Source organism: Lissotriton helveticus, chromosome 5_1 (genome assembly GCF_964261635.1).
Source record: "Lissotriton helveticus chromosome 5_1, aLisHel1.1, whole genome shotgun sequence".
NCBI lineage: Eukaryota > Metazoa > Chordata > Amphibia > Caudata > Salamandridae > Lissotriton > Lissotriton helveticus.
Window position 1 is genome coordinate 1,911,748,908 of NC_136065.1, and position 14,391 is coordinate 1,911,763,298.

General features: G+C 42.3%; 1 protein-coding gene across 4 annotated transcripts in view; it reads left to right on the forward strand.

Annotated features, from left to right (window-relative positions):
* LOC144753873 (keratin, type I cytoskeletal 15-like) overlaps window positions 1-10,781 on the forward strand; it is a 151,110-nt gene extending 140,329 nt beyond the window's left edge. For all 4 annotated transcript variants that reach the window (XR_013594581.1, XR_013594582.1, XR_013594583.1 and 1 more), the window contains 3 exons: window positions 232-357; window positions 3,227-3,447; window positions 9,984-10,781. Coding sequence is in view for 1 of the 4 variants with exons in the window: in XM_078641413.1 (XP_078497539.1) it covers window positions 232-357; window positions 3,227-3,394 (294 nt within the window). In the remaining 3 variants the exon portion in view is untranslated. The remainder of the gene's footprint in view (window positions 1-231; window positions 358-3,226; window positions 3,448-9,983) is intronic.
* Window positions 10,782-14,391: the final 3,610 nt, after the last annotated feature.

Consider the following 14,391-nt stretch of genomic DNA (forward strand, 5'->3'; position numbering starts at 1 on the left):
GTAGAGATGGACGGTGCTCCAGGAGCCGACCTCACCAAGGTCCTCACAGAAATGAGAGAACAGTACGAGTTCATGGCGGACAAGAGCCGTAGAGGAGCCGAAGCGAGGTTCATTGCGAGTGTACGTTGATAAACTTCTAAATTATGTCCTCTAAAACATGAGATGCCTTATTAGCTGTTGCCTGCCTTTTTATGCTTCTTCATGACTCCTTTCCATCTCCTCGGTTTATAGAGTGAACAGTTGCGGAAAGAAGTTGGGGCGAATGTTGAGCAGATGCAATCCGGGAAGAGCGAGATCGTCAAAATAAGACGCAGACTGCAGGGATTGGAACTAGAGCTCCAGACAGAGTTCAAAAGGGTATTCCACAGACTCTCCACATTCTAACTTGCTAAAACTAAGATGATCTTTGACCTTTCTCTGAATTTTTTTCTGTAGTTAATTCCACCTTTTAAAGTTAGACCATTGCTTTCAATACCGAGGGCCAAATTTATTAAAGAGTTGTATCGTTCTTAAGCCACGCAACAGGTTGCAAGAGCAACACAACTCTTTAGTTAAATTTATCAAGCTATGCAAGGCCAGCTTGTATGGCACTGTGTTGCTTGATAAATCTGGAGTAACGGAATGCAGCATAAATCGCTTTGTTGCATTACTCTAACCTAGGGTGGCATTCCATGGGTGAAGCGAGGCTATTCCTATGCCTCCACACATGGATTTTGGTGCGTTCCTAGATTTACTATTACTGCTAGATCTGGGAATGCATCAAAATGCTGGGCCTTTCCAGGTGAGGCATAACGAGGAGAAATATCTTTATTGCTTCTCGTTTTTTAGGTCGAGCATTCAGAACTTCCTGTATATACTGTAGTATGTACTTTAGTGTATATACTTCAGTATATACTTATATGTGTATGTACTTTGTAGGCTCTGGAGATCACCCCTAGGACTTCTGCTTCGGCTTAGGGATTTTCTTTTTCTGTTCAACTGTCTTGATAGAAAACGACCCACAGAGGTCAGTAATATACCCAAATTACTTTCTGCTGATGGACTTTCTTTTTTAAATGTTTCTCCCAACTGCCTCTATTTAACTTTCTTGATAGAAACCGACCTGAAGAGGTCAGTAAAATACCAGAATCACTTTAGCATTCTCTAGATTCCAGTCCATAGAAACTGTCTTCCCCGAGCACCTGTAGATAATAATATTCTTTTCAAATCTTGTATTTTCAGTGATATGATCACTGAAGGTCATGCTTTTTTATTGAAAATAGAGCTTTGGACTACACCATTTCCCGCTGAAAGGCAATATGTCACTCCATGTGTTCTCATACCTGGTGTGTTACGCAGTTTGGTGCTTACCATGTTAAAGAACAGTAGATGTTTCAGCGCCCAGGCTAATGTGCTGCATAGCTAAATACATATAAGGTCCCAAATGCGAGACAGATTGCTTTGCAAATGCTTGTTCTTCTTTTTATTCGTTCTGCACACTTAGAAAGAGGAAAATGCCTCAGGGAATTATTTTTGTGCAGAAAGGTGTCCCTTCCTGCACAAAAACCATCCTGCTTACAACGCAGGCACCGTTGCACAACAGGGCAAGGGTGCCTACATTGGCGCTCGGCAGCACATTGTGCGACAGCACAAGCAAAGGACAGGTATGCTCTGTATAATGTTAAATATGGTGCATTTCTGCCGTTTTTCTATCACACAGCGCAGCAAGATAACTTGTTGTACTGCACAACTTTTTGATAGATGTGAATTCAATTGTCTATATCCAGGCTGCCTAAAAAATATGCTGATTAAGTAAATTAAATATTATTAAACCAGTCTTTCCTATTACAACACCAGAGTATCTTCTTCATCTTTTAACTTGACCTTCACACAAAAAGCTGCTGCTGTCTTTTATATTGACTAGATCTTAAGGAGGCAAATATAGAAATTGCTTTATTTTCATCGAGGTGATATCAGCACATCTCAATTCACAGACTGACTCCTGTAAGTAAGAACATTGCTTACCATGTCTTTCAGAAGACTCTGGGGCATATTATCAAGGGATTTATCTCTGCTTTTTTGGCTTTAAAAGCCAAGAAAGCGCAGATAAAATTATCTCCCTATCAGCAACAGGGTGCTAACACGCAAATTCGCATGTTATCACCATTTTTCTCTACGCTTCCCCTTGCATCTCTAATGAGATGCAAGGGAGGCGTTCCAGAGAAAAATAATAGGAGAAATGTTGTTAAGCGACATTTCTCCTATTATCAAGGATTTCGCTAACCCTGTTAGTGATAAAAAAAAGCAGCGCTAACCGCGGTTAGCACTGCTTTTTTTACACCTGGTATTTTCCTGACTTAGCCATGATATCCTATGGAAGGTGGATATCATAGCTAAGTTTGTGAGCCCCTATCATCAAGCTAACGCCAAACTTCGAGAGATTATCGTTGGTTTTCCAGCGATAATCTCTCATTGGGCAGTTAGCACGAGGATTTTTATCACTTCTGAGATAAACCTTGCTAATAGCAACTGCGATATTTTCCGGCGATGCTTAGCGTTAAAAAATTTGGTGCTAAGCATAGTTAGCGATAAATATCGCTAATCGTTGGTAATATGCCCCTATATTGTTTATTTTAGTACTGAGATTTCCCAGTCAATTGAAATTGAAATACTTGAGCCCCAAACCATACCGTCTCAATAATGCTTCTAGCGTGTTTATGCTGCGAGCAACATATCAGAATGGGAATATTTCTGTTTTTAGTCAGAATTCAGAAGGCAGCCGGGGGGGTTGAGAAGTATATCTCTGTCTGCTTCAGTCAAGAAATCACCACTATAAAAATGATGTGGTCTGGAAGACGCTCTGTAATCTGATGTACGGGTGTGAATAGGAGCCTGATGCAGGGTTGAGTGAAATTTGTAAATCTTCTTTTGGAGTATTTGCTAGCAGTGACGAATCCTCTGCAAGAATTTGATCTACCTAGGGTATAGTATGTTAGAGGAGACCCTACTGGAGAATTCACCACGAGCAAAGAGAATCGTTTAATGAAGGATTTATCACTACTCCCTCACAAACAAGATTTTGATTTGGCCCCTCGAGCTACATTACTTTCTAGTAATGAGTATAACCGATCCTGCCATATCAATAAGTGCTGGATCAGGAAGACAGATAGTTCAGCCTCTTCAGCTGTCTGACGTCATGTGAACGTAAACTTAGATTAAATGATCAACTTTGTTTTTGAACCATCAGAAAAAGGGCCTGGAAGCCTCACTGGCTGACACAGAAGGCGGCTATTCAGCACAGCTCCACCAAATGCAGTCTAAAATCAGCCATTACGAAGCTCAGCTCATAGACCTCCGAGGCACCATGGAACATCAGAACCTTGAGTACAAGGCGCTCCTGGATGTAAAGACCTGATTGGAGATGGAAATTGACGCGTACCAACAGCAACTAGAAGGCCATGATGCCAAGTAAGTGACAGTGTGATTGCTTTATAGTATACCACTCTAGACTGCATCAAAAAGAGAATTTAATGTCTAATGTGGGGACTTATATAGTACAAACATACCTACAAAGCATAGACATGCTCTACAATGGTGGGAATGGGGAGGGATTTGAAGACTTCTGTACAAGGGTGAATAAATTGGGAACAGTCGTGTGGTTCCGTGTGGTTTTGTTGCTGCTTGAAGAGGAGGAAATTCAGCTCCTACTAGTGAGAGACTTTGTGAAATCTGGTGGAGAAGGGAACTACAGAACATAGAAGCACAACAAGAGAAGGTTTGTCATCTTAGCTTTCCAGCAATTTTTTGTCTCAATCCTAATATGGTTACACGTTTTATATAGCATGTCTGGGGTATTGATCTATTCCGATGTATGGAGGGTGCTTTGTTGTACCCCTGCACATGCACTCCATGCCTAGTGTGCAACATTCATATCCCACACAAATATAGAGAAGAAAACAGTTTCAGGGGCCTGACAAACCACCTGAACAGTGGAGACCACTTGGGCACCATGCCAGTGCAGGTGACAGGTAAAAAGGCTTGTTCTGGTACTAAGAGCAGGCCTCAGCTCATAGAAGTCCTACTTAGTGAAGAAGAGCACCTGGTGTGCCACTCTGGTCCACCGAGCCCACCTCTTTGTCACACTCCATGTCACTAAGGGCCCTCAGCATAAGTACATAATTCTGAAAGAAGCAGGTAAAGCTGCACAAAATGGACATTTAAGAGTGTACACCTGAATTAATATATACCCACATTATGTGATATTTTATCTGCAGTCAATGCAAAATTTTACAAAATGTGTCAAGTGTCAAAACAGTGAAAAGAGCGAAGCATGGAATAAAAAACTGTCCAGGATAAACTGACAAATACACATTAGCATTCACTATCTCGCCAGGAATGTACATCCCTTTAGTTTCTGAAAACCCCTGATCCTTATGTAGTGAAAGCACTATTCACTGTAAGGTGAGACCTGAATGCAAGGTCTGAGGAAAAGGGCATTTCGTTTCTAATGCATGCGCAACCTTGCTTTCTGCTTTAACATAGGAAAATACATTCCTAGACAGCCTCTCAGCATTTTAGCGACAATAACTCTCATTTTATTTTGCTGACATGGATGCTAGGCATAGTCAGGCATTGCATGCACGTGACTGATTCTGCTCCACTCACATGGCCACCAATTAGGTGTAGTCGGGGGTAGCAGCTGGCACTCCAAGAATGTCCTAAGGTACCATGCTTCCTACTTCTGGTCTCATGGGTCATGAAGGCAGCAGCAGGTACAGGAGTAAAGCGGGCTCTGAGAGCCCTCTGCTTTTCTGTAGTTGTCACTCATTGAACTTCCACTACCCAGCTGCAGAAGCAGCCGAGGGGCTAAAGGTCAGAGAAAGGGTCAACCCCAACTCACTACCCTCCCTCAACCACAATCTTCTCTTACCCCCCTTGGGCGTCGTTGACGTACAGGCTCTTACTGACCACTACCTCAAGTCGATATCCTCAATTATCAACGCAGCTGCCCCCCTTCAATTAAAGAATGTTTCCTCAAAAATCTCTAAACCATGGTATGACGGGATCCTTAATGATGATAGACGAGCAATGAGACTGGCAGAACATAACTGGAGATCTGTCCCGTCAGCTTTACACCTCAAAACGCTTAAGAAAAAGAGAAACGCTAACTTCAGGAAAATCAAACGCTCGAAAACTGCTTTCTTTAGCCTCCAGCTTGATCAAGCAAAAAACCGACCAAAAAAACTGTTTGAGTTAATAAAAACTCAATCCAGAGATGTCCCTCAAACTCTCTCAAACACCTCTAATGCACTGCCGTCCTTTGAAGAATTCTCTCCCTTCTTTAACTTAAAGACAGACAACATCAGGAATGACCTCCTCACTGATCTAAATCTCTACTCTAACCCTGACAGTAAAACGCCCATTGAGTTAAAAAACAATGCTTCATGGTCACCCTTTGAAATGTACTCGGAAGAAAAAATTGCCAAGATTCTTAGCACACTGAAGCCTTCCAATCACTTCACTGACCCTCTACCCGCTAACGCCGTAAAGGACTTTATCCCACTACTGCTCCCCCTATGGACCAAAATCATTAATAGCTCACTCCAACAAGGATACACCCCTGATTCTCTGAAAGTGGGACAGGTCTCGCCCATTTTAAAGAAACCCACAGCGGACCCTTCAGAACTTAACAACTATCGCCCTATTACCAATATCCCTACCCTTGCCAAACTACTAGAAAAATGTGTGCACCTTCAACTGACTAAACACATCGAGCACTTTCACCTCCTCAACCCATATCAATCAGGTTTCCGAGCAGGCCACAGTACAGAATCTGCTATGACCCACATCATTGATGATTTACTTGATCTGCTGAATCTCAGAATGGGTATCTCAGGGACAGTTCTCAATTGGTTCACGTCCTTTCTTCACAACAGGACCCAAAAATTCAAGATCAATAATACAATGTCCACGCAGGTCCCTGTAACACTAGGTGTCCCTCAAGGATCCTCCCTCTCCCCATCTCTGTTTAATCTAGTCATGGAACCACTTACTGTACTACTCCAAGCATCTAATGTTCAATTCCACATGTACGCTGATGACACCCAACTGTACCTTAAAATACACACCCTCGATGACATCAAAATACTCAACACAACGCTTAGGAACACACAGACCTGGCTAGCAGAGAATCACCTCAAACTTAACACGCTTAAAACAGAATTCCTCCTAATAGCTCCTCCCTCCAAAATCCCCATCACTCAGGCCTGGCTTAACCATCTCACTGCTCTCAACATTCAACCTACTATTGTGGACTCTGCGAAATCTTTAGGCATAACCCTCGACGGCAATCTCAACATGCATCATCACATCAGCAATGCAACGAAGGGAGCTAATTTCCACATCAATACATTGCGTAAATTGAAACCTTTCCTCCCTCCCAAGGATTTCAAGACAGCAGTCCAAGCCTTGGTTATCCCACGAGTGGAATATGGAAGTGCTGTCCTCTGTGGTCTCCCTTCAACAACAATCGCACCATTAAAAGCCTCTATTAATGCTGCAGCGAGACTTATCACAGGCTCGAAAAAAAGGTCACACATCACTCCTGATTTAAAAGCTCTAAACTGGCTGCCCTACGAAGCCATAATACATCTGAAAATCGCCTGTATGACCCACAAAGCTCTACACCACAATTCCCCCAGTTATCTCGCGCAGAAACTGACAATTTCAGGTGGATCAAGAGCGACAAGAAGCGCAGACAATCTTCTTTTGAAACCCAGGAGATTCCACAAGATAAAAACGTATAAACGCTCCTTCTCAGGAATGGCGCCCAGGATATGGAATTCCCTCCCTCCAGAAATCAGACTCATCCACAGCATCCTTCAAAAAACAAGTAAAAGCTCTCCTCTTAGACAAATTTACCTGAACATCCAAACAATATTTATATTGTTCTTTTTATGTATATTGACCGCCTTGCATATCTCACACTATGTTTGTAAAGCGCTCTGATATCCGTAAGGATCTTGTTCGCGCTCTATAAAACTTTCAAAATAAATAAAAAAATAAAACTCTGTGATGTTACTGCTAGTACGACTGCCATTTTGTAATATCACCGCCCTTGGCCACTCATGCCAACTTTGCAGAAGCAAGAGCCTATCAAACATTTTTGCACTTTAAAGTATGTGCCAGGGATGACCACGTTTGTTTAGAAAGATATCTCAGTAGGTTGATGCAACTGTTGCAAATGTTAGATTAGGAAATTAACTATGCACACAGCATGTACCTGCATCAAAGATCTCAGTTATGCTGGCTAGTTTGCGGTCTTGCTGCTCAGAAAGCCTCTCAGAGAGGCCGACCGGAGCTGCATGGAATTTGTTATGACCTAATAACAGCTTTTGTCAAAAACTGTGGCTACGTCATTGCACTAAATGACTGGATTTAGAATCCAGTTATTCACACTACTGGCTCTCTAAAAAGCCATACATAATGCTATTCTTAATAATAATAGCTGATTGGCAAATAACTCTGCTATCTCACAGACTGATACCCACCATCTTTTATTTTTTGAAAGCGTAACTAGCCCTGTGTTGCAGGATGTTTCATTATCTTTGCTCGTAGTTTATGTACGTTTGAGAATGTTCTCTGTTAGCATAAGAGGCATTTTGGAGAGTATTTAGAGACCTGCCACCTTTCTGGTGTGCAGTGTGAACTTTTAAATCATCTCAGCAAATCTGATTTGCTTATAAATGTAAACAATTTTGGGCCAAATTACGAGTATGGAGGTCTTTGAACACCAAACTCCCGGTGGCGCTGCCGTGGCACTCCAGCGTCCAGCATATTCCAAGGTAGTCATTTGTGCCGCCACCGCTGCACCGGCAGCCCCAGGTAACCGCCGCTCCATGGCGGTAGCACTGCAGACAGGGTTATACAATATGCCAGGTGGGACCACAGCGATCCGCCAAGCATATTTCCATTTATTTACACACTGCTGCCATGAAAAGGCTGGCGGTGAGGATACAAAGGGGGCCCTACAGGGCCTCCATGCCCCCACCACTATGGGGATGCATTCAGGGGAGCCACAACATGGACACTCAGAAGTATGATTGGCTTCTCAGACTTCTGATTGATCTATCAGAATTGTGATTGGTGGGCCAGTTTTCAATATGTCCATTTGCTTTGCAGTTAAAATACTAAGAGCTGCATAAGTTATCATACATTCAAAATGACGCCTGTTTACACAACTGAGCTTTCAGAATTATGATGGCCAAACTGAAATTAAAGCACCATTTGGAAGTGTTGTAACATTTTTGAGTCCTGCATTGTAACATATCTAGAACATAACAATTAACAATGTCATCTTTAAAGGATAAAAAAGGGGGTGGTGTGGCACACCAAGCTTTATGGAGACTTAACAGTCAGTAATCCTAGGTACAGGTGTGACGTTTCTGGGCACCGCAGGAATGTCCCTTCCGGCAGATGAGGGACAAAAAGTGAAAACTAGTACTGTGGGAGTGTGGGGAGTACCCACACCGAATCCCGACGGTGCTCCTGAGTAGGTATTATCCTCTAAATTTTGCGCAAGTTGTTCAGGTTCAATAAACCAAAAATTGTAGTTCAAAGAAGGTTTTATTCCGAAGTCATATATTCAAAGCATATAGACTTAAGTAATGTTCAGCGGTGATTCATCACAAATATTATTCACAAAAATGTTTTTCAGAGTCCCAAATCCCAATGCATTTCGGGACAAAGTCCTTTCCTCAGGGGATATATAGGTGATTTATTGAACCTGAACAACTTGCGCAAAATTTAGAGGATAATACCTACTCAGGAGCACCGTCGGGATTCTGTGTGGGTACTCCCCACACTCCTACAGTACTATCTTTAAAGGATGCCAGATTAGTTTACAATAACTCTTTAGGTGTTATAAAAGCAAAATGTTCTTTCATAGGTAAATGTTTAATGATTCTACTTCAACACTAATATCATCTCTTTTTTCACAGATCTGCAGCTTGGACATCTGCATCCAGGTGTGGGGGGGGGGGGGTAATTCAATAACTTGTCATTGGCTGCAGGGATGGGGTAGAGTTGGCAGAAACTCTCTGCCATTGTAAATGGGTAGATTTTCCAAGAATGCTGCTGCATCTTCAGGGCTGCATCTTCAGGGCCTGCAAGGCTTGACAGATATGTGACCCAAGCTAACCATTTGTTTAGACTGTTGAGAGTCCCCTTACCGTCTTAGTAAATCTATTTGTAGCTTATTCCGGCTCACTCTAAAAAAGGGTATTGAGGACTGGTTGATGTATGTACAGAAATATGTTTAAATGCCTCATATTTCAATGTATTTTCCCTTTAAATGTGTTGTCAGAATAGAATCTTACTGTAGAATCATAAATCTGTTGCGTTTTGACATATCCGCATACTTTCTTTTCCACCTGCCGCTCTAATGTGCTTAGAATGTAGTAATTTCCTATACATTTAGAAGCAAAGATAACAACCAAAGATTACCTGTTTCTACCTGTAGTGCCCTAGGCAGAATAGAATGCATTGTACATTTTAATGTAGTAGGTATGTGGGCCTGCTTATCACCTCACATAACTATATTCTACTCATGCCTAATGTTCAAGGATCCTAGAGATACAGGCAGTTCCTGGACAATATTTGAAGTCCCATGAATGGAATGCAAAAGAATATTGACCATCATAATTATGTGTGCCACAACTGGCAACTGGAACACCCAACTTCCTCCAGACGCAGAACAGTTTGGGAGGTACGCCTACATACAGTTCTTATACTATCAATACAGTGATCCAGCTATCCACACCCCTTTTATGCCTTTAGTGTACTAAATACAGAGATTGTCAACCTAATATATGTTTAATTGTGAAATTATGATACTAATGCAATTTAAGGAGGGACGCAGAGTAAATTCCAATGGTAATGATATGTGTAATGAATTAATTTGTTTACCTACATTGTGATTATTAAACATTTTCTTTATTTTCTAGGAACTAAGAGTTTTTCCAGTTCCACCTTGAAAACCAGCATATCTACTACTCAGGTGTGAGGAAATTGCTGGAAAAGTGATTTTATCCCAGGACAAGCAATACTGAACACATTTAGGACAGGGCATAACAGCTGAGCCTGCCCTGAAAGCAGTAGAAGATAGTGCAAAATTAGCCAAAAAACCTTTCAACCGCACCCAAGAAAAATATTCCCCTCATCTAATTGTGAGCACCCAGAAAACTGCCCGTTCAAATGCCCAAATGTAGATCCCGGGTTTTATATAATTAGTGATCAGTGACACTGTCAAAGGAGCTTTTGGTGTCTGCGTCACTTGGATCTCAAATTGATTGTACACCAACTATTTTCATTTTCCGGAGACATTTTGCCACCACCAATTTTGAGGATATGTTGCATGGGATCTCAATACTTGTCCACTTAGATATAAAAAAAAACAGTAAAGAATTTCAGGATAAGTTTAGGTGGCCTTGCGCAGACAATCGGTTTATAACACGATTCCGAGTTTCATGGTTAAAAGTGAAAGCTGTCTACTGAGTATCCTTGACTATTATAGGCATAGTAGTTGCCTTACACTATACTGTATGCAAAGTATAAGAGTTCAATACATTTAGCATCCTTTTATAAAGGTCACAAGGTTGAAGCAAGCTCTAATAGCAATGGTTTAATTCACTGTACTCTCTTTGCAATTGTGTAAATTCCTTGAAATCATTTCTTTGAAACTTCTAAGTTTTCATGAATTCATTTTATCTTCATATGTTTAATAAAGAGTTGTTTGTATCTTGTGCATGAGTGTTTTATTTAAACTATACTGCATTTTAAACTTTGTTTTTTTGGATTCCAGTATTCTACTAGTTGGATTGAAAGATACCATTGCACCCAGGGCTTGGTAGCATTTCAAAGATCCACTTAAAATTGACATGTAATCTGGTTCAACAAATCAAAATAACTCTCTCATTAGTATAAGTAGTAATAGTAGTAGGAGGAGCAAGAGTAGCATCAATAGTAATGTATTTATAAGACCAGAAGCACCAACTAATAGCAAGTCCTGGGTGTAGACAAATAAAACATGGATAACATTTAAAATTAAACTCCATAAATATATTAGAATTTAAACAATAATCACACGGCTCGAATAACTTCACATTATGATCAGGAAATGCAAGCAATCTAGGCCAGAATTGTAGGTTAAGTTCTGAAGATCTCATTACCAATGGCCTCCAAGTGAGTACCTGCCCATCAGAATTGCAAGACTCATGGGTACATCGCAGGTCCGGTGCAACATATGCTGAGATTTTGGCTACTAAAAGCAGCAGAAGTGTCCTGATAAACAAAACTGGGTAACAATATGGACTAGCTGATGGAACTGGTTGCGGTATTCCCTCTCTCCACACAAATTATTTCTTTAAAAGGGCACCCTCAGGATCTAATTCCTAATACCAAGTGCCCAGGCTATGGGAAACTCCAGGGGGGTGAAGTTACAAGAACAAACTCCCTAGTCTTCGTAATGATGCACTAATTAGGTACTTTAAGCAAGTTATTTTTCCGATTAAAGTGAGCAGGTACATCACGCCAATTAGCTGAAAAGGGTTGTGTTCTAATAACTCTTATTATTATTATTATGAGGCATTTTAATTTTAATTGCCAATTTTTTAGAACCACAAATGCTTCCAAAAATAACCATTGTGTTCTAAGGTGTGAATTAAAAAAAAAAATTTTTATTCGGTTTAATTGCGGACACATTGTATATTGTGATTATGCTATCAGGCATATTGTCTGTGATTAATAAAATATGTCCAATCTACAATCGCCAATTTCCAGTTTCCCATGTTTGCAGATTCTTTACTATTTGGAAGTCACAATCTTTTTACAGGTTATGCCCAAAAATGTTTGACACTTGTGGATTTCCTGAAAAACAATTGTGAATTCGATTTTCTCATGCAAAAATAAACATACATATATTGTTGCATTAGTAAACCATCAATGCCATGACACATGATCTTGCTAATAATTTGGCTTTCATTGCTTCACAGGAAAAACCTTTATTTCATGTGAAGAAATTGTTTCCCCCACACCTCCACCATTTATGGAGTGCTCTTTCTGCCTTCCAATGGACTTTCTCATTCACTTGACCAGAGTAAATTTAGGACATTTTCCACAAACACCACCTACCACTTAATAGATTTACTCTCACAAGCATCTTTGAGAGAAAAGTCTTTTTGTGTGTGGAAATCCAATGTTTCTGAATTAAAAATACAGGTTTACACACAAGTAGGAAAGTAGGATCTGCTTTTGTGGTTACCCCCACTTGTTGCTTGATGTGATGCTGTTTCTTACCAGTCTGACTGGGATACTGCTAATTAGGACACCAGTCTCTGTGCTTTCTCCCTTAAATTGGTATGCTAAGTACTGAGGTACAACCCAGATTGGATACTAGTGTACCCTTGAGAGTCACTAGTATATGGTACAAAGGTACCCAAGGCATAGGTACATCAGGGGTCCCCCATGGCTTGAAGCATGCATTATGCCACCCATGGGAGACCACTTAATTGGTAACTACAGGCTTACTAATGCCGCCTGTGTAAGCTGGTGCTAGCACCACTTACGAAATATATAGATTTCCCTAGAAATTAAGTCACTGCACTTAAAACCTATAAGTCACCCCTAAGGCAGGCCTTACAATGCCGAAGGCAGGGTGCTCAGTTCTAAGCGTGAGGGTGCCCCTGCATGAGCAGGACACCCCTACAGCCTAGGGAGTCTATTCACCCGGGTTGTAAGTAAGACAGCCATATAACATATACAGGAGTACAGCGTCATTATGTGATGACCATCTTGAAACTGGCTGAATCGAATCTTATCATGTTTCTTATCATTTTGGCATCATACCCCACACCGTAAATGGTGTGGGAGTTATGATTCCATGCACTGTAAAGCTCCTCTGGGAGGCCTTCAGTGCTCCTGGACCAGTCTTCTAGACCCAGACAGCACAGCATGGCTGCTGCTGAACAGAGACACAATTCTGCCCTCCTGCTGCTGAGCCAAACTCGAGCAGGGGAAGGCAGAACAATAAGTATTCTGTCACAGGGAGGTGTGACCACCTCCCAGAGGGGTTTAGTGTATTAGGATAGGGTGGGGGAACTGGCCAGCGCCACTCAGTCTGCTTGAAGGGCACATTTGGTGCCATCCTTGCATAGTCCAGTTCAAACCAGCTCAGGGAGCCGCTGGCTTCCGCTCTTGCGTGCAACTGGATAAAGGGCTAGGGAGTTTCCTCCACACTGTCTGACCTTTTCCCTGGGAGGGAACCATGAATCGTCCCAACCCTTTACTTAGGGTACTTAAAGGCTTACCTGAGGGTGGGTCCCTAGATTCGTCGTCTTACCAGATTCATTTTCAAGACACCACTTCTTCAACCGTCTGGGCACTTCTGGACTTCGCTCTGGGCATCAATGCGGCAACCGGTAAGACTCCTGCTGCTCCTGAGCTCCTCGCCCTGCTTGTCTGCTGCAACGTCTTTGCCTGTGCACCATACGGGAACCTTCCAAGACCTGTGGGCATCCAAAAAACCTGAAGAAATCTCCCTTGAAGTGAAGGAGTCACTTCCCTGCATCTGCAGGCACTGCAACTAAGCTGACCGGTCTGCTGATCCTGGGCTCCAACAGACTCCAAAAGGTTCAGCAACACAAGTGGTAGTTCTTCACATTCCTCAAGGGCAGACCTGTCCCCTCACCATGTTTGAGGCCAGTATCCCTCCTCAGAGACGCAGGAACTGAACCCATGTGCAAAGCGTTGACTAGCAGTTACAAAGGCTTGTTGGCTTCCTTCCACCAAGATCTGTGGGCTCCAAGTAACCCCAACTTCGAGCATCTTCTGTGACCAATATCTTTGTCTTCACCACATCACTTACATCATAGGCTTGTATCTTTGGTGAGCTGCTCGAGGTCCTCTCCACGACTTCAGTGCCTCCGGCCTATGGGTCCTCCCAAGGGACTCCTTTGAATTCAGTGGGCACCCCTAATTGTTCTGGCCCTGCCCAGAATCCCCTGCTTGTGGTGAGTCACCTGGACCTCGCTGGTCCCAACACAGCACCTTGTTCGCTTTTCACATTATTTACAGGGCATGTTGGTGCTCCCGACGAACACTAACCCCTCAACTCTCGACATCCAACGTGGGACAGTCGTGAACAGCTCCTGGTCTTCCACAGCATTGCCTGGTCTCACAGTTGCAGCTCCAAGGTCACCGTCAACTCTCCTGCAACACCCGACATCTATGGGCATTCTTCTTCTGTGCCTTCTGGCCACTTCCAGGTGGCATAGACTCTGTCCACTCTGCCTTCATATACTTCTTGAGTTGAATCCGACTTTGGGATCCACCGGACACTTTCACCTTCTCTAGCAG